Source organism: Phallusia mammillata, chromosome 7 (genome assembly GCF_965637545.1).
Source record: "Phallusia mammillata chromosome 7, kaPhaMamm4.hap1.1, whole genome shotgun sequence".
In the NCBI taxonomy this organism is placed as follows: Eukaryota; Metazoa; Chordata; class Ascidiacea; order Phlebobranchia; family Ascidiidae; genus Phallusia; species Phallusia mammillata.
The window spans coordinates 18,434,478-18,457,042 of NC_137258.1; the positions used below are offsets into that span (position 1 = coordinate 18,434,478).

General features: G+C 36.6%; 3 protein-coding genes and 1 pseudogene across 5 annotated transcripts; 1 reads left to right on the forward strand and 3 right to left on the reverse strand.

Moving 5' to 3' along the window:
* Positions 1–991: 991 nt before the first annotated feature.
* Positions 992–6,823, forward strand: LOC145237162 (transmembrane protein 272-like). The gene is made up of 4 exons (XM_080099924.1): positions 992–1,307; positions 1,668–1,727; positions 1,802–2,017; positions 5,662–6,823. The coding sequence occupies exons 1-4, from the start codon at positions 1,055–1,057 to the stop codon at positions 5,853–5,855; spliced, it is 723 nt and encodes a 240-aa protein (XP_079956050.1). The 5' UTR covers positions 992–1,054; the 3' UTR covers positions 5,856–6,823.
* Positions 6,824–7,744: 921 nt separating this feature from the next.
* Positions 7,745–9,834, reverse strand: LOC145237164 (transmembrane protein 272-like). The gene is made up of 4 exons (XM_080099926.1): positions 9,701–9,834; positions 9,188–9,247; positions 8,729–8,944; positions 7,745–8,190 (listed from the first exon to the last, which is right to left on the reverse strand). The coding sequence occupies exons 1-4, from the start codon at positions 9,819–9,821 to the stop codon at positions 8,000–8,002; spliced, it is 588 nt and encodes a 195-aa protein (XP_079956052.1). The 5' UTR covers positions 9,822–9,834; the 3' UTR covers positions 7,745–7,999.
* Positions 9,835–13,550: 3,716 nt separating this feature from the next.
* LOC145238898 (transmembrane protein 272-like) lies at positions 13,551–18,022 on the reverse strand (annotated as a pseudogene). Its single transcript, XR_013862202.1, has 4 exons — positions 16,113–18,022; positions 15,469–15,528; positions 15,171–15,389; positions 13,551–14,644 (listed from the first exon to the last, which is right to left on the reverse strand). The product of XR_013862202.1 is annotated as a transmembrane protein 272-like (transcript).
* Positions 18,023–18,398: 376 nt separating this feature from the next.
* On the reverse strand, positions 18,399–22,229 carry LOC145238899 (transmembrane protein 272-like). Of its 2 annotated transcripts, XM_080102178.1 has the most exons (4): positions 21,970–22,229; positions 20,802–20,861; positions 20,244–20,465; positions 18,399–18,805 (listed from the first exon to the last, which is right to left on the reverse strand). In XM_080102178.1, the coding sequence occupies exons 1-4, from the start codon at positions 22,160–22,162 to the stop codon at positions 18,600–18,602; spliced, it is 681 nt and encodes a 226-aa protein (XP_079958304.1). In that variant the 5' UTR covers positions 22,163–22,229; the 3' UTR covers positions 18,399–18,599. The 2 variants fall into 2 exon arrangements, 1 of the variants encoding a protein (XP_079958304.1); XR_013862203.1 differs by lacking the exons at positions 20,244–20,465; positions 20,802–20,861; positions 21,970–22,229 and adding an exon at positions 18,859–19,895 and having other exon boundaries at positions 18,743–18,805.
* Positions 22,230–22,565: the final 336 nt, after the last annotated feature.

Here is a 22,565-nt window from a genome sequence, read left to right on the forward strand (position 1 = left end):
TTCGGACTCTTTACAGCAAGTAGGCTACAGAACTGGCTTTAATCAGCGCACCTGTAATTTCTTCAATCAAAATGCGCAGGGCAGTTTTAAGTTCAGTTTAAACTGTTGTCAAGATATGTATTATAGATAAAAGTTCAAAATCAGTTGATCTGTTTCACAACATCACGAAGGTTAATACACCTACCGCGCCTGGGCGCTGTGGAGCCATTTTATGTTGTGGCATTTAATGCCAAAGCCCCGGAACGTCAATCAATCAGTTGGTTCCTGTTTTTGTCAAAATATGCGCATGTGGGTCATGTTTTACTAACGTCAACATAGTGAAAGTTTGTACGAGATCGACTTTTTCACTACACAAAGCAAGTGCGAATTGCGCTTTTTGCAATGCAAGTGGAATTGCCAGAGATTTTTTGAATTACAATCACTTTATTTGCGCAAGGCGTACTCGTAGGCCGCGTAGGCGTGAATAAAGGTTGGTATGAGCCTATGAGGGATATATAAAAGTGCATATGTAATGTAGAACAGAACATATGTAATGTAGATTTTAGTGTAGATGTAGTGGTCGTGTTTGTACTACGTTTGTATGTATGTTTCATCCAGTATGGATAGTATGGCAGCTGCACACCCGAGACTATTTTTTTCAAGTTTAACTGCACACTTGAGACATTTTTTATAGGTTTACGACACCTGGTGCAAACAAAATTTTCGCCTTCGAAATTTTCGTTTTACATAAGTTAACCAGTGGCGCAATTGCATTTGACGGTTATTTTGAGATTTTTGTTAAATATTTGTAAATCGGTTAACTTTTTCTTGATGAGGTGCACACTTAACTGGTTCGTGCACACCTAAAAATTTGTTCGTGCATACTTGCACACCTGAAAATTCTTCGTGCACACCCGAGATCTCGGCAAAATGTGCCATAAAATCCAATGTGGTGTTTCATGAATAACATGCAGTTGCACCATATTTGATACAAATGCATAAAATCTCACTCTATAATGTGTGAATATGTAGCTTTTTTGTGGTGAAACTTTTAGTCTTCTGAAAGTGGTATACTATGAGTGAAATCCCAGAAAAGCCTGGATATGGGGCCTTGGACAATGTGGATGATTCAACTGCCCCACCTTACACAGAATCAAATGAAGCAACTGTAGAAAGTGGCCCACCACCCCCTTCGTATGGTGAAACTCAAAATGAAGCCCCACCACCAACTTATGAGTCATTGTATGGTGAAATACAGGAAGCAAGAAGAAATGCCACTGGAAGGGGAAACTTTCTAAAAAATGTCTGCATCATTCTTTTTAGCACAAGTATGTTTTTTACACATGACTTGCAGGAATTAAAAATCATTCGCTACTCATTTAATAGGGTGATTGTGCAATATGATACAGAAGTCCTTAAACTTCTAATTTTGTTTGTCAAATCTCATACCCCTTTTGAGAAAAGGAACTTCAATATATTAACTAAGCGTTGCTAAAACCTGTCACGATGCTCTTGCACTCTGCCAAAAATAGATCATCGTAGATCACTGATTGATTTTAGATGGGTCTTCTATTTAATAATGTGGGCTTTCAGCCAACAGTGCAGGAACCTATAATGAGATAAGTAGTTAATGTTTGAGAAAAAATATACTCATACTAACTAGTACTATACTTTCTTTAACTTCACAGTTGGATTCACAATACTGATTGGCATTCTTTTGTCAATTCCAATTGCTATGATTGCTGTGGGTAAGTTGTGCTTGCTACTCTATGCTATGCATATTTCTTGTCAAAATAACAACTTGATATTGTTTTGTGTACAGGAGCGATAAATTTGAACAATTGTCCAATGGAGAGACTGATCCCAATATGGTTAATTGTCGGTGGGTGTGTTTCTGGCTTAATGCAAATTTTCTCGATTGGAAAAAGAATCAAAGCAAAATGCAACAATGAGCCCCCTGATAATGAGGAACAGGGTCGGTTTTACAACTCATGCAATGGCTTGCTGGGATGCTTTAATTGTGCTTGGTTCTTTGCTGGTAAGTTGAGTACAACCCAAGGTATCGTTGTAATACTTAGACGAATGGCTTATTGACCGAGGTGATACTGTCTACCTTATTGCATGTTTTAAATTTGATGTATGTTGCCAGCTTAAAAATACAATACATTTGAATGTGTCAATTTAGGTGTTAACTTGAAACTGACTGATAAGCATTTACCCTTTGTATGTGCTTTAAACAGTGAAAATAAACATTTTGGTACCCCCCTTTTTGCTTGTAATGTCAGTAATTTATCCTCTCAAACGCCTATAAATTTGGGTAGTTCTTTATGTGTGGTAATGCTGTATTACAATGGCTAGTATATGCTGCCATGCTGAAGATGACCTTTGCACCGATCACCATACAAAACTGCTTCCTTTGAAAGCTTATGTCAGATATGTGTTTAATGCATGCTTGCATTTTGAGAAATGCCTGCCACATGATAAATGCAAATTTAAAGCAACCTATAGCCTGATTTATGTAGTGGAATAGTGTATTAGCACACTGTTCCAAATCAAAGTATGTCTAATTTTTTTTTGATAAGTTTACACATCTGTTAATGTGGATGCTAAGTTTCTTATATTTCTTTGACAATCATGTCATTTAAAAGTACAGTTAAAGCATTGTGTGATCTGGCTGCTTCCTAGAAATGTCATTCAGATCTTTGCAATCTCTACCCCCAAAAGGAAATACCACTAAGTCTGGTCCCCTTTGTAGTGTATGAAATTCAATGGGTTGATTTCAAGCCAAGCATAAACAACCATTCAAACTGCCACACATACAAAGTAGTTTCTTTTGCTAGTTATGGGTCCCCTTCCCTGAAGGGGACACATATTGATTTTACTCAAAATGTTTTTGTTTTTTTTCTTTTTTTTTCTTTCATTTTTCTTCTCCCCAAAGTTTGTCCGACTCGTTTTTCCATCAAATCCTTGATGGATTTGGATGAAATTTACACAGATGGCAGATGTAGTTATGTAGATGTGCATCCCACTTTGTTTTTGTTGATAACCCCAGTATTTACCCCGCTAGCCCCCTAAAATGGGTTATTTTCTTCCCAAAGTTTGTCCGACTCGTTTTTCCATCAAATGTTTGATGGATTTGGATGAAATTTACACAGATGGTAGATATAGTTATGTAGATGTGCATCCCACTTTGTTTTTGTTGATAACCCCAGTTTTTACCCCGCTAGCCCCCTAAAATGGGTATTTTTATTCCCAAAGTTTGTCCGACTCGTTTTTCTATCAAATGTTTGATGGATTTGGCTGAAACTTATACTGATGGTAGATAAAGTTATGTAGATGTGCATCCCACTTTGTTTGTCCAAATAACCCTAGTATTTACCCCGCTAGCCCCCTAAAATGGGTGAGTTTGTAAACAGTGTCAGAATTGGCTGAAATTTGGATAGCTTGTAGAGCAGGGGTGGGGAACCTACTTAGTACTGCGGGCCGCATGAATTGCACAACATTTTCAGGCGGGCCATTTTTTTTTAATTTTTAAATTCCGTGTAAAAATACCCAAAGCACACAAGTGGTTTTATATTTTATCGCTTTTTCTTTGCTGTTACATGTTTGCAACAAACAAGGCATACAGGTTTATCAATTATTTCAAATAAAACATAGTTTGTCCATTCTTTCTGGAAACCCCTAGCTCCATTATCGATCTGTCTTTTTTTCCAAAACATATTTTATCAACAATATAAGGATCGCACGATAGTATCTCTAAATCGATTTAAAACTAACACCACAAGGCAAATGATTTGTTACTGCAAGGAGAGGCAATCAAGTGACTGTTACGTCACAAATATAGAAAATGGTTGAATGTGTGGCAATTTTTATGGAAGTTTGACGTCATAATGCGGAATGGGAAGATATTGGAAACAAATTACCCATAATGTGGAATTCATATCAAGGATATATTTGTACATAAACATTTTATTGTTTGTTTTTTCTGGTGATGCTATGTTGCAGACTTTAATAAAATTGTGACGAGGGTCACATTAAAAAGGCAAGCGGGCCGCAGGTTCCCCACCCCTGTTGTAGAGTATGCCATTTATAGTTGTCGATTGTTGTGTTCAACCCTGTAGCCCTAACATTTACCCCACAAGCCCCCAAAGTGTAAAACGTATTTGTATGTTACTGGACACCACAAACGAAAGATTTCTGTTGCTCAATAGTGTTACAAGGGCAAGCAGTTGTATGTTACTCGTTTGTGACTTTGTGGATTGCTTGGTGAACGTTTTTGTGCCATGGCAGTTAGGGGGTTGTTGCCCTATGACGGCCCTATGACTTCAGAAACATTAACGGTTGTTGCTCAAAACACCTCTAGTGGTCGACATTTTAAACATTGGCAGATTTGGCTGAAATTTTGCAGTACTATTGATTGAGTCATTGAGGTTTCCTATTTTTTTAGTTTGTGTGTCGGACCCCATTAGTTACCCTACTAGCCCCCTAAAATGGGTCAGTTTTTTTAAACAGTGTCGGGATTGGATAAAATTTAGGTAGTATGTGGACTATGCTATTTGTAGGTTTCAATTGATGTGTTTTACCTTGTAGCCCCAACATTTACTCAACTAGCCCCCTAAAATAAATGAACTTTTGAAAAAACGTCCTAATTATATATATGAAATTTTGCAAAGTTTATTAAACATACTAAGTCCTCAAATGTTATGTTTTGCCCTGTAGCACTACAACTTAACTAACTAATTCCTAAAATAGGTGACCCTTTTCACAATGTTCGAATTAAATGAAAACCGGACAGCTTGTAGAATTTGCTATTTATTTTTTGTTTTACCCCATTATGCCTTTACTTGCTCCTTCGTTTCTTTGAAAAGGAACGTTAAATAGGACATACTTCAAACAATATCTGGGGTGAATCTAAATTTATATAGTTTGTACTCTACATAGTATTATTATTTAAGCCCAGTGCCAAACACTGCGTTTTATCTTACAACACTAAACGTTCACATGGTTATCTCTTGAAATGCATTATCTACAACTTTGCATGTGTGGGGACCTATGAGTTTCTGCTTGCAGAAACAACTAAGGTTATAAAAGACAGTAGATGGTATGGGACCCAATATAAAATAAGCATAGAAAATATATATATGTTTTAAAATAGGTTATAGTGTATATGCAAGGGCAATATGTGCTAAGCCACCCTTCTAGTTAATATTCTTTGTTTAAGTATTCACAAATGGTTTTGTTGCTAATGTTTTGTTTATTTTTTGCAAGTTTACATTTATTGTGACTTTATTTGTTTCTCATATGTTAAAAGCAAGAAAGTTTGTGACTTTCTCCTACCACCTAAAACTAGTAGTTTAGTTTGGCTAGGTGGTTTGTTTTTAATTTAATATTGTCCATTAGTTTTATGTGGATGGTTAGATTTTAAAGCCCACTTTTCTGGTCCCACAGTGTCACCTTTTCATGGGAAGGCATTTCTCTTCTGACCATTAGTGCATTAAGCCTCGATTTACAATTATATAACCTTCTTTTTTCATTTTTTCAGAAAAATTTCGTGTACCTCTTTAGGTTCTTTATTGTTTCAATGCAATTGTGTTTCTATGTTTTTGTACCAAGTAAAACAAAATCTATTCAGTTTTGCCATTCTTTTTTATTTATTCTATAACTTTTTATTGTTTGTTTTAGGTAACGTTTGGGTGTACAGGTACTATCGACCGGAAAACACAACCATTCCTGGATTGCCCAATTATTGTGACCCAGCTACATACTACTTGGCATTCGCAATTATTACCATTGTATATGCGATTATTGCACTTGTCTGTTGCTGTTCTTGTTGCATTGCAATGTGTGCGGGTGCAGCCAGTGACTCAAACAACTGATAAAATCTTGGTTGTTTTGCATTTGCAGGTATACACACATTTCTTGTCAGAAGTGACTATAATGAACAGCAAACTAAGCTTAGTGTTGTATTACCATACTTCGTTTGAATTTCTGTCTATGTTGTTCTTTGTGAACAATTTTCAGTTCAGGAAACAGATTTTTTAAAATCATGTTTTTCACCGTTTATGTATTTTCATTTTCTGTAGCGTTTGTATTTTTACATGAAATTGGTTGAAGATTCATTTTTTAGCAATGATGAGCGCAGCAATGGCTACCAAGTAGTCAGCAAAGCTATATATTTGACTTGACATATTGGATTTTTTTGTTTTACCTTTCATCATGAAAGGAGATGTATATGTATTGGCCAGCAAAGTGTGGTTAAAATGAATTAGCTTTTTTTTGCATATGCCATTATGAAAACAAATGTTCTACAATGGGATGTTTGTTTTTTGTGGATATGTAGTATGATGCATTTGCTTTTTGGAAACATTTTTTGATCCTTATAAGCAGGTTTTTTTTTAAGGTTTGGTTTGGGTGACCGCTAAGTAGTTTTAAGAGACCGCAAGTGTTTCATTTAAATACCAAAAACTGTAGTTGTAGTTGCAAGTCCAAATTTTGGGAAACCGCTGGAGAAATTTGGGACCGTTTCGGTCCCCTAAAACACCTTAAAAAAAACACTGCTTATAAGGCATGTGAAGCATGTCTATTCGTTTTGCAGACAAAACAAGCACACCTCTCCTCTTCAAGTTTAACTTAACTTTTCTTTTTCACTATTACTAGAATATTTATCTTACACAAATTAGCTAGTGTATTTAAAACTAAAATCTTTTACATTTTAAATTACGAACTACATTGCAGATAAGAGCTTATTGGTATATTTTGGCACTATTTGTTGTGAATGATTTTGTGTCATGTGCGATTTGCCTTTACTGCGTGCGCAACAATATTACACGTTGGTTACAAAAGATCCTGCAGCCCCATGGTGGCAATGCCAGTTTGACTGTGTCATGCCAGAGCTATCAATATAGTGGCTTTGGTCTTTTTTAGAACCAAACTGCGTTAAACCATTTTTTTAACTACTCGACAATTGCACCTGTGAAATTTTTGCCACATTTATTTAATTTCAAGTTTTTATGTCTAAGGACGTTTCTTAGTCGCCTACTCAAGTGGCAATGGGTTGAATTTTTTTGACTTGTATATTCGACAGTGAAAAGATCGATAACTGTTTTTCACGAAGATTTCTAAAGTCCGCCTAGTACTCAAGGGTTAAAAGTTGTTTCCCGTGGATAATTTGGCACGGGCAGGATATTGCGCGACGGCGATGCTTTGGAGATTTTGTATTAAAGTTGGTTCGGGCGCAATTGTTTGTTAGTTTATTGTATAATTGATAATAGCAGAAAGTGGTTTAAATATATTTACGCCACCAGATGGGGACCGAGGTTTAAAAACGTGTCAATGATCCGTGCGGTGTCACGCAAAGGTATTTTGTCCGTTAACGCGATACTTAGGAATTGTTTTGTTTCTCACTGTTTTTTTATTTCGTTGACTTTGCAAAAATTTTGCTGGTTTTATCCAACCATAAAATTATAACTGTCAAAGCCAGACTAACATTCTATCGCTTGAATATTGAAATTGTGTTTGACAACAAATACGTTTAAAAAGCAAAAAATTCTCCTCTTCTTTAGATTGACAAACAAATGCAAAGCAGTTTCATTAAAATGTGTTTATGTGATTTCAAATGCTCGATCACTTTGCATTGCCAAAATGGGATAACATGTGTACAATATCTCGAAACAGTGCAAGAAGACAAAACATTCACAATACTGTACACAGTGTAGGCTACAGTGTTTTGGGCATACAATATTAGGTAGAGCAGGTAACGCAATATTTAGAACTGATCCCAGTTTATGTTCATCTTTACTGATTAAGTAGAATATGCGGTGTATAACGTTTGATTTGTAGTTTAAAGTAAAACGTCGCAAACAAAAACCATCTCTTTTATGGTTTTAAAACACAGTGTTACAACTGAATTTTGAGGTATAAGATGTTGGGTGCATATATACATGTAGGCCTATGTAATTCTGACAAACGACCTAAAACAACAAATGTAGGCCTATACGCTCTTTCTTCTTTTCAGAATATACTAGGGCGACACAGTGCGATTTGGTGGATCACTGCAAAAAATGTGGCCACAGCACATCGTCAAACCAGCAGTAACAACATAGCCAACTATTAACATGGCAAAGGCGTAATAATATATTCCTGCATAGCAAAAGGTGGCCGAAGTGCTGTCAGATGTGTCAGGTCGCCATATCCCCCAAACCCACACGCTTCCTATAAAAAAATCGGTTTAAAAATGGTAGTATGCAATTCGTAGGTAGTATACTAACACCATAACTCACGTCAGTCGCACATTTAGTGTAGGCTAGTTCGATAGGTGGCGCAAAGAGCACCAACACCTTTTAAATCGGTGTATCTCGAAAAATAGTGAAAGTTCGGGCTATTATAGGTTGGGGTTAGGCATTATCAATAAAAATTCAATATAATAATTTAGATCCTATTAAAAATATTTCAAAAACTTACTTCCCAACCCTATCCCTCCTTAGCCGCAAAATGAATAATTCAGTTCTTTGCGCCACTTATCGAAATGTAGCTAAATGTGGGACTGCATGTTAAGATGTTAGTATAGCTCTACCCAATTTGGTAATACATTAGGCAAATTTTGATTTTCAACGTTGAACTATATTACGTAATTTCACCAAAAATGTTTATAGTTTGTTCGCTTTATTTGATAGGCCTACTTGGCTTTTTCTTTTCCATTACCAACCACTCTTAATCTGCATCAATTTAAATTTTATTTTTATCAACTTACCGGCGATTAACCATGCAATAAGAAAAAGAATCACCACAGCTGTTATGCCGTTGATAATTTGTGTTGCTAAATCATGTCCTGGACCTCTGTTAGTGCACCAGTACAATCCAATGTCCAGCGCATTGGCAATCATCGTCGCCAAAGCAACTGAGCCACCCACTATCATCCAAATGGGCACTAACGGTTGATATGGACATCTGTCGATGTTAATGGCGCCTAATTATTTAAACAACAAACATAAATATGTGGTAAATTTTGCCTGTAAGAAAATGTTCATTTTTGTAAATAAAAAAAACGCATATTCACATTTCTGTAAATCAGAAAAATATAAGAAAAATCAAACAGAAAAAAGAAAAGCAAATTTATGGTGTCGCACACAAATACGCCAGGGTTAGGAAAACGTGTCGGTTAGGTATTGTAACTAAGGCTGTAATCAGTTAACATGTATGTATTACGTACCTGATATAAGCATGGAGCATGGAACACTCATTGTACCGCAAATACATCCAAACAAAAAGCCTGAAAAAAAAACATTTAAAAATTTAAAAGTCGAGACAATAAATAACCGACATATTTTTTCCTTGAAATTATAACCAATGACAAAAAATGACTAATTATTTTATTGCACAGAAAACAGCAGTATAAACGTAAATCGTTTTGAGCATCCTTGTTCGCCGAAAAAAGGAAAAACCAACCAGTCAGTTTTTGGTACTAACGTGATGAGGCATTTTCCCTTTGCTTGAATCAACCCAGGATGGCAATTTCCTTAACTCTAAAAACTTGAAGGCTACTAGATATCGAATTCCAGGTATTGGGACTGTATTTAAAAAAATATTTTCAGACACAGATTTTGCGCTGAAATTCAGGACATCTGGTAGCCCTAGTCTAGTTGATTACGGGGCATCAGAGCGACGTCTTAAAATATTCTTTTATTCCATTGCAACATACTTTTATTCAAAAAAAACACCTTACCTCTGCGGGAAAGTGCAAATCTGCTTTGAGTCCAAAAGTCAATTGGTCCAGTAGCAGTATGCCGAGCAGTCTTCAATTCATCTCTCCACGAACCTGGTGTCGTTTCGGCGGGTTTGTCCATCACGAATTGTCAAATATCAAAACTTTTCACTAAAATTGTTTCTGCAAAAACATGACAGTTAAATAGTTCAGGTCAAAAAAAAAATCTTTTACTTGGGGCTGCCAGATGAAGAAACGTTTAATCAATAAACCATCTAAACGGCTGGCCGGGCGTAAAAAGTTTTAAATTTACCTGAATGCCTGAAACTAGCATAACGCACTCGCACCTCTGGTAAAGTTATCCTAAGGTGGAAACGTTGCTGCTTTGATTGTGAACAAAAGATCAAAGTACAATAGACCACTATTGTTTGGAACACAAATAAAGCAAGTTGCTGTGTGCGCTATAGCAGATCAATTTGCCCACAACTTTGGGAAGAGCTACTAACAAAGGAACTCATATCACATGCCTGTTAACTTCCGGTCGGTGGCGCAACGGAAATATTTTAAATGCAGTTTGTGTAAAAAAAATGCTGATAAGGCAGGAACTTGGCCGAATGGTCCAGCGCGCCTGACCCATATACAGACATAAAAAAACTGATCGGGATTCGTCCCCGGGAGTGTCCTGGGTTCGAACCCCGTGAAAAAAAATGTTGACGGTTGGGGCTATTAGGGTTGGTCTGAGGTTTCGTTATTATAATAATGACAATAAAATCAACCTACAAACCCAGTTTTTATATTAAATTTAGTCCCCAACCCTATATCCCATCTCACTATTTATTTAAGTAACTGCGCTTTACGCCATCCATCGGTATTTAGCAAACCTTTTGTAATGCTAGTTAATGTGTTAGTAGCTTTACAACAACTTTGCGTGTACTGATTTCGGAGAGACCAACAATTTTTTGATTGAAAACTGTTTGAGTAATACTTTACCTAAAATAAACTTTTATTTTGCGCACAAATTAACGAACTCATAGTTATACAAAATTCAGAATTTTTAACTTTCTGGTAAAATCGGAAAATAAATTCGTCAGTCAAACTGGCCCTGTAAAACCTTCTCTTCTGGTGACCGTTGTGGATCCTTTCTACTTGGACAATTAATTAAGCCAAACCGCATAGAATGTTCCAAAAAGCTCCATTTTGCATTATTTTTCAAAAGCGTTTCTCGTGCACTTCGCAAATCATCGCTTTTTCTGATCATTTTAAAATAAAATCAACAAATTTTTTTCGCGCAACCATCAATTTCAGGCTTTTTTAAACAAAAACCAAAGTCGAGGCACTATCAAGATGCCTTTGCCCAAGTTACCATTACATAAATGTTTCTCACGTCAAGGCTTATTGACTCGCGTCACTCCAAAATAATTTTACTATAGTTTTGGTATTTTCTGGCACCTACTATAACAGAGATTTACTTTTCTCTTATTATTAGTTTATCAAGCCTCGCAGCTTTGTCGCTCGCGCCTGGGTGCACCGAACCGTGAAGGCAGTCTTCGTTTCTTTTAGCAACGTACAAATCAGTTTTTTGTACTTAGTCATGCTTACATAGTCCAGTCCTTTTTTCACCCCGATAGGAAATTAAAAACATGAATATACTTCTATTCAATGAATAAACTGTTGCTGCCAGGCATCATGTACAATACAACTTGTACAACTTTGTGTTTTCAATTTATGTCATCGCCCTGATGAAGGTGTCTCGTATGGGATCGAAAACGTGGGCATATCATAATAAAGATCGCTGGAAGAGCTAAAAATTTGTTGATACTTCCATGCATTTAGGAATAATTAACGAAGCAACAGTGCTTTCTAATCAGAATCGGTCAACAATTGCTTCGTCAATTATTCCTGCAGAAAATTCCACATAGGCCTATAATCAGTGACCGTCGACATAGAATGTCTACTATTTGCAGGAAAGATTCTGTAATAGGCACTAAATGCCTTTCTATACATTTATTGGGAAATAAGTGTTTATTATAGTGACATCGAAAAGTAGAAAATTGTGGAAAAAAGTACCCTGCTGTGTTGTGTTATATAACACAATATAACCTACACTAAAAAGTAATTTTTAATAGTTTTTTTCTTCAGTTTACGAATATCACTCAGGTGAACCGTAGGTTTGCTAAAAATATGCTATAGTTCGCGTTTCTTAGCTATTTACATTGCAATATCGTCATTATGAATTCGAACGTGCCTTTGAGATTGTGTAGAGCACAAACATTGACTCACAATGAGCGAAGAATAAAGAGCTTTTATGGGACTGACCATTGTGTATGAAACGTCAACATAGCGAACATGAAGGAACGTTCTGTAGCGCATCTGCCGAAAGATTGAATAAGTATAAAAAACGACTGAAATGTGTTTGAATCAAGTATTTTTGAATGGGAATTTATGGTAAATTCGGGTGCTTTTATGATTTCACTTTATTTACTTGCTTTATAATTGTTATGAGTAGATTGACACATTAACATACAAATGCAGCACAAAGCACTCACTGTAAAAATGCCAATTGGTGACAGTAACAAAAAATCTGATACTGAATGTTTATGATTGACATAAGCGCTAATAATTTGGTGGTAGCATAAACGTCATTTCCGAATTCTATCGTGCTTGCTTTCTGCCTGGTATGCATCAACGGTATACATTAGAGCAGAGGTCACTTTTCTACATTTAAACAGCTGTTGGTTTACGTGAGTAACTGCCGAATTGTTAATGTGGATTTTGAAACGCTGGTATCTGGGTTCACACTTTTGAATTTATTACGTGCATATTTTGTAAAAAAATACATTTTCTTTGTCAATGCCCAATTTAAACTTTTAGACCATATACATTATAAAGGCAAACCAAAACAATTTTTCTTCGGTTCCTTTGTATTGTCTCGTTCCACTCTTGATGGTATTGTTCAAACAGCCTTACACGCCCCAATGATTTCATTGTCCTTGCGCCGACCTTTCCCCTGGTTTTGTGTTCCCTTAGGTGAGGGTGTAGTTATTGCGCAACACAAATGCCTTACACCGGTGGCCTGTGAGTCTTTTCAGTAACCTGAGAGGCTCAACGCTTGACTGAAAGCCTAGGCATAACAAAGGTACCATGCTAAGTTGTCGAGAAACTATGTAGTGTGACTTTAATAGAGCTTCAGCCATTTCGCTTTTAAACATAAATTTACCATTGTTTATTTTTTGTTACTTTTAAGTTGCAGCTGTGCTTAAATATGTAATGTTATCCAACCTTTCTGAAAATACGGCTAAACTTATCAACATTTGCCTTAAAAAGGTAAAACAAAACCCAAAATTAAGGAAAACCTAGTTTTAACCTTATTCTGATCGTTGATATACCAATGACGAACGGTTGATTTACTCAGGAGCTTTGGGTAGTTATTTCGTTGACTAGCCAACATGATCGATTGCACAACCTTTGTAGTCTTTGCACGCGCCTTCTACTTCATGGAATTTTGCGTCAAGTTATTTGTTCAACAATCTCTTATCGCTCCGATAGAAATCTATGCCCACGCACGCAAGACTGACAAGAAAGAATGAACTTACGATGGTACAAAGGGTCCGATTCTTAGGTGTAAGAGGATACATTTAAAATCAAAGTGATTCGGTCTGTTTTTCTGTCATACGTTTGTCCTTATTCCTATGATTAGGAGTTCTATAACAAACACTGATGCCCAAACTCGGATTCATACTTTTTGGTACAACATTTTTTTGCTCATCTATCTCTTAGTCAAGCCAAAAAAAAAACGGTTTCCAGTCGTTGCATTGTTACATCACAAAACGGAACGTTGTCTTTGTTTATGAAAACACGTCAGATCACTAAAAAGGCTTCATTATTTTTATTAACCTGAGAGTATAAAAACTCCGACATAGCATATGACAACACACGAAATGGTACATTTGGAACATGCATCGGTTTGACTTGCAATGGTACGGTGGCCTCAAGTCCAATTCAACCATTTGTAGTAAACGTGTTTCAGGACAAACACTTTTTTCAGTGCATACATTTAACTTGTTTAGAGGCATTTCAATTGTCCGCCTGTGCGGTCTAATTAAATATCGAAACATTACTTAAAATTCGGGGGAAAGTAAAAACAAATATTTGACACACCCTGTAACCAACGTTAGATTCAAAAATGGTTTCGTAAAACATATCAGCACTAAATATAAAATGGTTGCACTGAAAAAAAGTTAATTGCACTTGTGGGCCACCGTAAAGAAATACCACCAGAGCAATTGTCAAAGGTTATTTACAAGTGAATTTTACTACGTTAAGAATATAGGTATAATATATACAGTGGTTACATGTTATGTTATGGTGCAAGCGTTACCAAAACTGTAAAAAAAATCTAAAGGTAGTTTAGGTATAGTTGAAGATATTTAAGGTAATATTTGCATTTATGTCTTAAATGTACGTGCGCTATGGTAACGAGCTAAATGTACATAACATTGTTGCAAAAAAATACTAAATTAAAAATATTAATATTTTACCAAACGAAAATGCGCATCTTATTAAACAAACGAAGTTTTTTTTCAAGTATTATCTTTACCCAAAAGCTTTTAATAATTGCATTTTCAAGATACGTGTTATTCCGCTTTTTGGCTATCGTTTTTATTTTCAAGTAGTTACTACATTTGTCAAACAAAATTAATATTTACATTAGTAGTTCGTTGCAAATATGATACCCTTTGGGTTATAAAGCCAACCCAATGAATTAGTCTTGTCCATTGGACTGGTTTGTAATGTTGGGCTTAAAAGTACTCCACAGACAACCACAGCAGCAACAACAGAGAAACATGAAAATGTAGGTAATTATAATTAGTGAAAAGGAATAGAGATAGGTTCCACGATCACAATAGTTCGGGTCTGATCTGTTGTCCAATTCAGGGCGGTATTTTCCAAAAACCCAAACGTTTCCTGCAATAAGCAAACACAATCCGATGACTAACATTGTTGAGTCATAGAGATAGAGCCTTGAAAAGTGTTGCAGAGTTGTAAGTCGGGCCGGGTTCGGGCTATAAGTAGCTAGTTGCTGGATATAACCTAATGCTCAACAGCCTTTAAACGTCTTTTTAGGCCGTTGTTTAATATTATCCTTTGTGTATGTCTTTTTTTTATTATAGGCCTGTCAATCAAACTTTCGGCCATAAGCGGGCTTCTCAAAAACGATTCGGGTTCGGGCTGGGTTTTGCGCTTATACATTCGAGTTCGGGATCAAATTTCGGGCCCGCTTACAACTCTGATGAGTTGATAAAAAAGTTGGCAAATCGTTATGCTTGCTGTACAGCTGGCTACTACACTCAGTAATTATTTTGCCTTCTCTTGTCAATTACGTTCGATTAAAGAAAACGTAGCAACAAATAAAAACGCGTAACTGCACTAAACCGACTACTCAACATTAAAACATTATTTAGTTACATCTGCGGCTGTTGATTTTACTTACCACATATAAACCAGGCGAACAAAAAGATAGATGCAATTGACGTAAAACCTTTAAAAGTTGATTGGTTCTGTTGGTTGTCATCGGTTCCTTGCTTTTTTTTCTTGATGATATATATGTCAATTAAAGAAAGCACCCTTAGAGCTACGAATACCCCGCCAGCAACTACCAACCATATTGGAATCAGTCTCTGCGTAGGGCAGTTGTTCCAATTAATCCCCCCTAAAATAGAAATTTAAAATTGATTTATTAGTGAAATAAAATTGTTTAAAAATTTAACATCGGAATAACAACGCCTTACCTACAATGGCCATTGAGAGGGGGATTGGGAAAAACAATAGTTGCATCGGCAGGCTTGATTCTGCAAATTAAAATGCTGTTAAAAAAGCAACAAAACATCCTAAACCTAAGAAAACTCGACCTCCATAATCGAACCCCCACACAAATGTAAAACTGACCTTTTTGGGGTCAGTGTTGATTCAACTGTTGGTGTATAACACTCTATACGTGTACAAAATGCATTTATGCCGTTTTTTTGGATCAGTACATTTTAATTGGTGAAAAATTTCCCACTAGTGGTAAATTATGTAGTAGAGGGAAATTGTAAAGGCCCATAAGATACCTAAACTCTTTTACAAGTTTTAATCGAACATCTAAGTTCAGAAATATGCTTTTTTAGTCACAAAGATAATATTTCGATTAAAGAACATTATTGTTAACCACTGTTTAAGATGCTTCAATGGCGGTAGGCTAAACATTTTGGATTACATACCGCCAGCTGTTTATCAAATAAATGTAATAGGAGATTTTTTGAAATAAGAGACCCCTGTACTGTCGTGTTTGTACTATTAAACTCTAATAATAAAAGTTTTACTTGTACGCTATAGGTTGCAACACTACTGTAAGCCAACGCAACGCCAGCGTATAGCATGTTTATATACCAACCGTTGTTGTAGAATGCCTCTCCCGACTTTTTCATGTATTCCTGACGAGTAGTGGCTGTATTTCGAATATCTTTGTGCTGATCAAGCCAAGAACCGTATGCAGGCGGTGGACTTGATGCGTTTGCACTGGGCTGGCTCCCATATTGCGGTGGATTTTCGGGGTCTTTGGTATCAACCTGTCTGGATTCCGAACTTTCCATATTTGGCAGGATATAGGGTAAGAATACTATGAAAACCACAACTGAAATAAACAACGCAAACTGCCAAATTGTAAATCGGTATAAGTCTGTGTGATGTATGAATTTACGGTGGCGTAAAAACTTAACACCAACGTAAAACGGCCGCGTGAATTGAACAGCAACGTTTGTGAATGTATGAAAACATGAAAAAAGTAGAAATTAGTACAGTTTTCATGGTCAAAAATATATCCATGAATGACACATTATTGCATTTCGACTTAGCTTGCCAAAACGACAACGGTACCCAAAGAACAGGACGCTTATTTCCATTAGGTTATCTATGCTTTGTTTGGTTTTTGATAGTGGTCGCCATTGTCCATATTCGACCCTACTGATAAGTGATGATTTGTGATCTTTGCCTCTTTTTTGTGACCTTTGCACCACTGAGCACAGTTTAACCATGACACATCTGCTAACATTTTTAAAAGACGTTTCTAATAAACGTTTTTGCATTGTTTAACATAATATATGCCGGTACAAAATATGCATCATTTTTAACATACGTAAATACCTCATTAATCAGTAACTTTCATTCGGAAAACCTTACTTTTGACACACAAAAACACAATCTTGCTTAACCCTGGCGTAAGTACACTTACTACCATTGTTTCAAAACAAACACCCGGTAATAAAAAGGATATGTCAGTTACCATAAGCTGTAACCGCAAACAACCAGCATTTCAAATTTGGCTTATAGCGTTGCTACAGATCAAGATATCAATCATTTATGATTGTGGTGCACCAAAAAACGTTTTCTGTCCTCGGCTGTCAGTTACCTCTGGTACGACAAGCCTTTTTCTCGACCTATAATTACAGTTGCCCAGTTGCCTCAGCCCTGATGTATGCATAATTTAACCGTCGCTTACAGCGGTTAAACAAAACGCTTATACTTCACAGTTTACAGCATTTGTTTTGCCAGGCAGCAAGCACACAGGAAACAGTCGATAACGAAATACATGTGTGCCCATACTGCCTAATATTTTCGATGTGAATACAGAATGTATCCAAAGAAACGAAATTGGCCATGGCACTTACGTACAGTAAACATGCTTAAGGCATAATTAAAAGCATTGTTAATGATTTCTACAACCTTTGCCGACAGCGCAATGCGATTTACAAACGTTTTGTAGCAAATATTCAAACCACAGCTCACAGCTGCTAACATACGTATGTCATCAATGAAGCACACAGCTTTTTCCCGGTTTCTTTCTGCTGTATTATTAGTTGACTAAATACATTAGATACCGTTGCGACTTGCAAGCATCCTTTGCACACTTAAACGTTGCGGAGGACTTGTTATCTGAGAAAGGCAACGTATCCTAAAAAAAACGTTTGCACGATACACTCTACCAGTTGTTAATACCCTCAAAATGGTCTTATGCGTTGCTTTATAATACCTTATAGTTTATAGTACCTTATGCGCGGCTTACTTATAATGCTTACTGAGCCAACATGCCCACACGCTCTTTTAAGTTTATGTAGGACATGGTGTGACTAAATTGTTTGGCATTGCAGCTATGTCACAAGACAGTAATCCAGCACTTTTTATTCTTTGGCACGTGATTAAGAAACGTATTGAGAAATAAATACCCCAGTAACCTGTGCCTACTTCTTTTCTGCTAAGTCACGCAACGTAACGTGAGGCTCTGTGCGACACAGAAGGCTCGAGTCAGGCGATTTCGGCAAAACCTTTTTCATTATGTAGCAGACCGAGCGTGAAAAAAGTGTACGCCTTCTAAACCAAACAAAAGCACACGATTCGTGACTCACAATCGTTTGGAGACCACGTGATCGTGATGCGCATGACCAATCACATGTTACAAGACGCAATGGTTTTTAGCGCGAAAGTTTCCATGTTTTTTGATATCAAGTTGCTATCTGCTTGTTGTTGCTAGGTTTGTTGACAGTGATGAATTAAGCAGTCGCGTTGCTGCTGCGTAGGTGTAGGTGTCCTATTACACACTCTGTCCTGTGTCAATTCGCTGTTAAAATAACTGAAATGCTCCTCTATCACAAAAGAAACCTCCAATACAGTTCTAACTCAAAAACTAATTACCGGATATGTGTATTTTAATAAACCTTTGAATGGCACAAAGAATTCTTTCGGTTTTAGATCTATGGAAAAGCAATATCAAACTGTACAACAATATATTGCCATTAGTTGACAGGAAGGAAAAACTTATAGGCCTATGTACACTATGTTTGAATACTTTTATGATTGCTGCAAAACAAAATTATTATGTCTCCAATCAGCGAACGGTGGACAACCGATTTCTGATACTGACTGAGGCGCAACAAATGATACATGAACAGCAGCACAAGAACGTGCAGGCAATGAAATAAACCATTGCTATGATGATGAAGGCCAGGTAGTAGGTCACATGATCACAATGCAGTCCCTTCTCGAGCATTTCAGACGTGTTTGGTGCGTAAATTCTGAACACCCACACATTTCCTGCAAATAGTTACGTGGTTATTTTGCGTTGTTGTTCACGACTTGACACACACCTGGCGTTTACCGGGGAAGGAAATTAACTTGCATCATACTGCCACACAGTTCCCCAAAAACTATGTCTAATTACTGCCATATGCTACTTTAATAAACAAGGTAAAAAAGAAAGTGTAAAGAGATAAAAAGGTATATTTGATAGTACTGACACTGCGTTCACCCCATTTCTCACAATTATGCAGCGGTCTTTGTTCAACTAGGGCTACAGCTAGGGCAATAGCGTGTGTCCAAGCGAAAATATCACATTTCGTGTAAATAGGTTTTTGTTTACGTTTTTTATGGCAATTAAGTATACTGTATGCTCGTAAAAATACATTGTTTGTTTTTGTATATTTAGACTGTTTCATGAAGAACAGGTACAAAGCATAAATCATTTCTTTAAAAACAGAAATATATATTTCGCCTAGAATACACAGGCATCGTCAGTTTCTGTAAAAAAGCAGACACGTGGTGGACTGTCGATGTAAAGTGGTAAAAAAATAGCAAAAAATAAAATATGTAAAACACCTGAAAAAGTTGTAACTCTACAATTTAAACACCTGCGAAGCACAGAGGCAAACCATGACTGGCGAGTACCAACAAGCGACACGAGAAAAAACAAGAAAAAGGAGACGTAACACAACTGATAAGCCAAGAAAAACCACATGCGGAGGGAAGTAATCAACCCCAAGGGCGAGAAAGCAATAAAACCAAAAATAAAGGGCGTTGAAACAAACAATGGACAATTACCTCACGCGCGGTAGGATCATTTTTTGGATGTTGATTTCGGCCTTGATCTTATTAAGCCATTTATCCTCATAAATATCCAAAAGATTGATTGGAGGCATTTGAACGAAAACGACATAAAAACACAGGTGGATTTGAGGTTTGCGCTTAGTATTGCATTATGGTTGTCCGCATAGTGGCGCAGTAGAGCAGCCCGGTCGTTGTTTGCAGAGCAGTCAAACATTTTCCAAGTAGCGCGATGGGTATTCCATCGTGTGGAAAACTTGGTCTTGGTTTGTCCAACATATTGCTTGCCACATATTTGGCAAGTGGCCACATAATTGTAGAGTTACAACTTTTTCAGGTGTTTTACATATTTTATTTTTTTACTATTTTTTTACCACTTTATATCGACAGTCCACCACGTGTCTGCTTTTTTACAGAAACTGAAGATGCCTGTGTATTCTAGGCGAAATATATATTTCTGTTTTTAAAGAAATGATTTATGCTTTGTACCTGTTCTTCATGAAACAGTCTAAATATACTACTGATAAGAAGCAAGAATCTTTCTTTTTTACATTCTATTGTCTGCGGGAGATTCCTTAGGTTACAAAAAGTTTTTCAGCTTGTTTGTTTTTGGGGTGGAAAATGCCTTAATTACTGCATAACGAGAACATACCAGCAATAAACCAGGCGAACCAGAAGCAACCTAGCACCCAGTTGTGGGAACGGTGAAACATAGCCTGGTGCAATTCTTCGGCCGCCGGATCCCTCTTGCGGCATTTGTCCACAATGCTGTCCACCAAAAAGATCAGCTGCATGATGGCAGCCACAGAGCCGGACACAATCAACCAAATAGGAATGAATCTCTCCGCAGGGCAGTTATGAAGATTTATTGAACCTATATATAAGCTGTTGCTGCCAGGCATAATATCAATTTTATAGAGCTTTTCTGGCAATTGTATTTTTATACCAACGTTTCGACGTCCTATACATGTCTTGCCAATTGCCAGAGGAGCTCTATATAAAGGTTCTTTGAACTTAAGCACACAAAAAATTGAATTTTATCATAAAATTTCTGTGTAACCACGTACAGTTGGCTCTAATAAAATTAAAATATAAAATATAAAAAAATTTAAAAGCCAGTGCTACGTAAAAAAGATTTGATGCTAACAATAACACAACTTAATAATTGTGCATTTGCTCTTTTAGTGTTTATTTTGTCACAAACTCTTACCAACTGCTATCATTGTGATAGGAATAACCAGCATGACACCGACAACAATGATGAAACCAACTGTAACGCAACGTAAATATTAGTGTAAAAATTAGTTAGATGTGCCTTCACGGGCTTTTTGTCTTTTGCCATACAAGATACTACAGACGCTTTCATAAAAATGAGACAGTATGGATTTGGGACATTTTTTAAAAATGCATGTAAAAATACCACAGACTGGGGCAAAAATGGAACCTGAAACTTTGAAAAAAAATTGCAACTTAGCTTCTGAAATGTATACTTTAAACCAGGGCTTCCCAAACTGGGGGTCGCTCAATAAACTCGAGGGGTCGCAGAGAGCTATACCAATTTTATGCAAAGTACTCATATACTATGCTCTTACGTTTTAGCTGTTTAATTCGAAAACGTAGTTGTTCAAACCAGTGCAATTTCGCAAAACATTATTCTTGACTGGGCTGTAGATACGTAAATAAAGGTTAATGACGTCATCTTTGCCTTTACGGAAAAGAGACTTGTCACTAAAAACACAGTTTAATCTGATCACACTGACTAAACATTAATTTTTTGTTTTGTTTCCAGAAGGCCGACGAGTAAAGTAGTTGCATGTCAATAAATACCACAGTCCACAAACGCATATTTTACACTGTTTATCATATTAACCGTTAAGGGTCGCGAAAAAATTGTGGAGACTAAAAGGGGTCGCGATCGTAAAAGTTTGGGAAGCCCTGCTTTAAACGTTAAACTAGAACCTCCCAGTTCGTTGCTTGGTGGATGAAGACTACGACGAACCTTGATGCTTATGGATTCAAGTTCATCAAAAAACATTGTTAGGTAATCATTCTCAAGTTGTAAAGCAAAATTTCGAAAAAAAACATTACGTCATTCGTCGTTTAGAATTTAAGACGTATACATTTACCTATTTGAATAAGATACCGATGATGCTGTAAAGGCGAATTATATATATCTTAAATTCTAAAGGATAAATGACGTAATGTTTTTTTTATAAACTTGGATCCACAGCTTCTGAATCAAAATCTCGCAATACAACTTGAAAATAATTACCCAACAAATGCGACTGAAGCTTAATATTTTTTAACGGGCAGATCCAAAGGGACAGGACTTCAAAAATATCTACATCAGCGAAACAAAATGACCATTTTTTACTTACGCGTCCCGCAAATAATTCCGCAAAATTTCTGCATAAAATCTCCCCCGGTTTTTGCTTCGTCTTTTGCCGCCTTGATCTTTCCCATCACATCCTTGTAGGTCGGCGGAGAGCCCAGAAGCGGAGCACTGTCGACAGGAGGAGACTGAAGTGGATGATTTCCGCCGGAGGCCGCAGTTGAGCCACCAGAAGCCATAATATGTGATCTCTATGTGATCCTAAAATAATCCATAAATATTATCATATTTAATTTTTAATGAAAAAAAAACTCTGAGGTCGTTTTTGCACATTATTTTCTTAGAAGTGAATTTAGCTTCACTCAGTCTTTGTTACCATTCTGCAATCTACAGAAAAACATAGAAAAAAGGTTACACACTTGACAAAAAAGCAATAGTATCGTACTCCACAACTAGCTAAACGCTGTAAGTTCTGACCCTTAGGTCATATAACTGTCTCAATTTCCTTTTTAATTTGTACAGAAAATGCATTGCATCGCAGTCGACACAAAGTAAAATTGCCATCCAGTCCTAGATTGTCTGCAATATCAACTAACAATTTCCACACCACACCACAAAGCATACAATGTGCATTAAATCCAC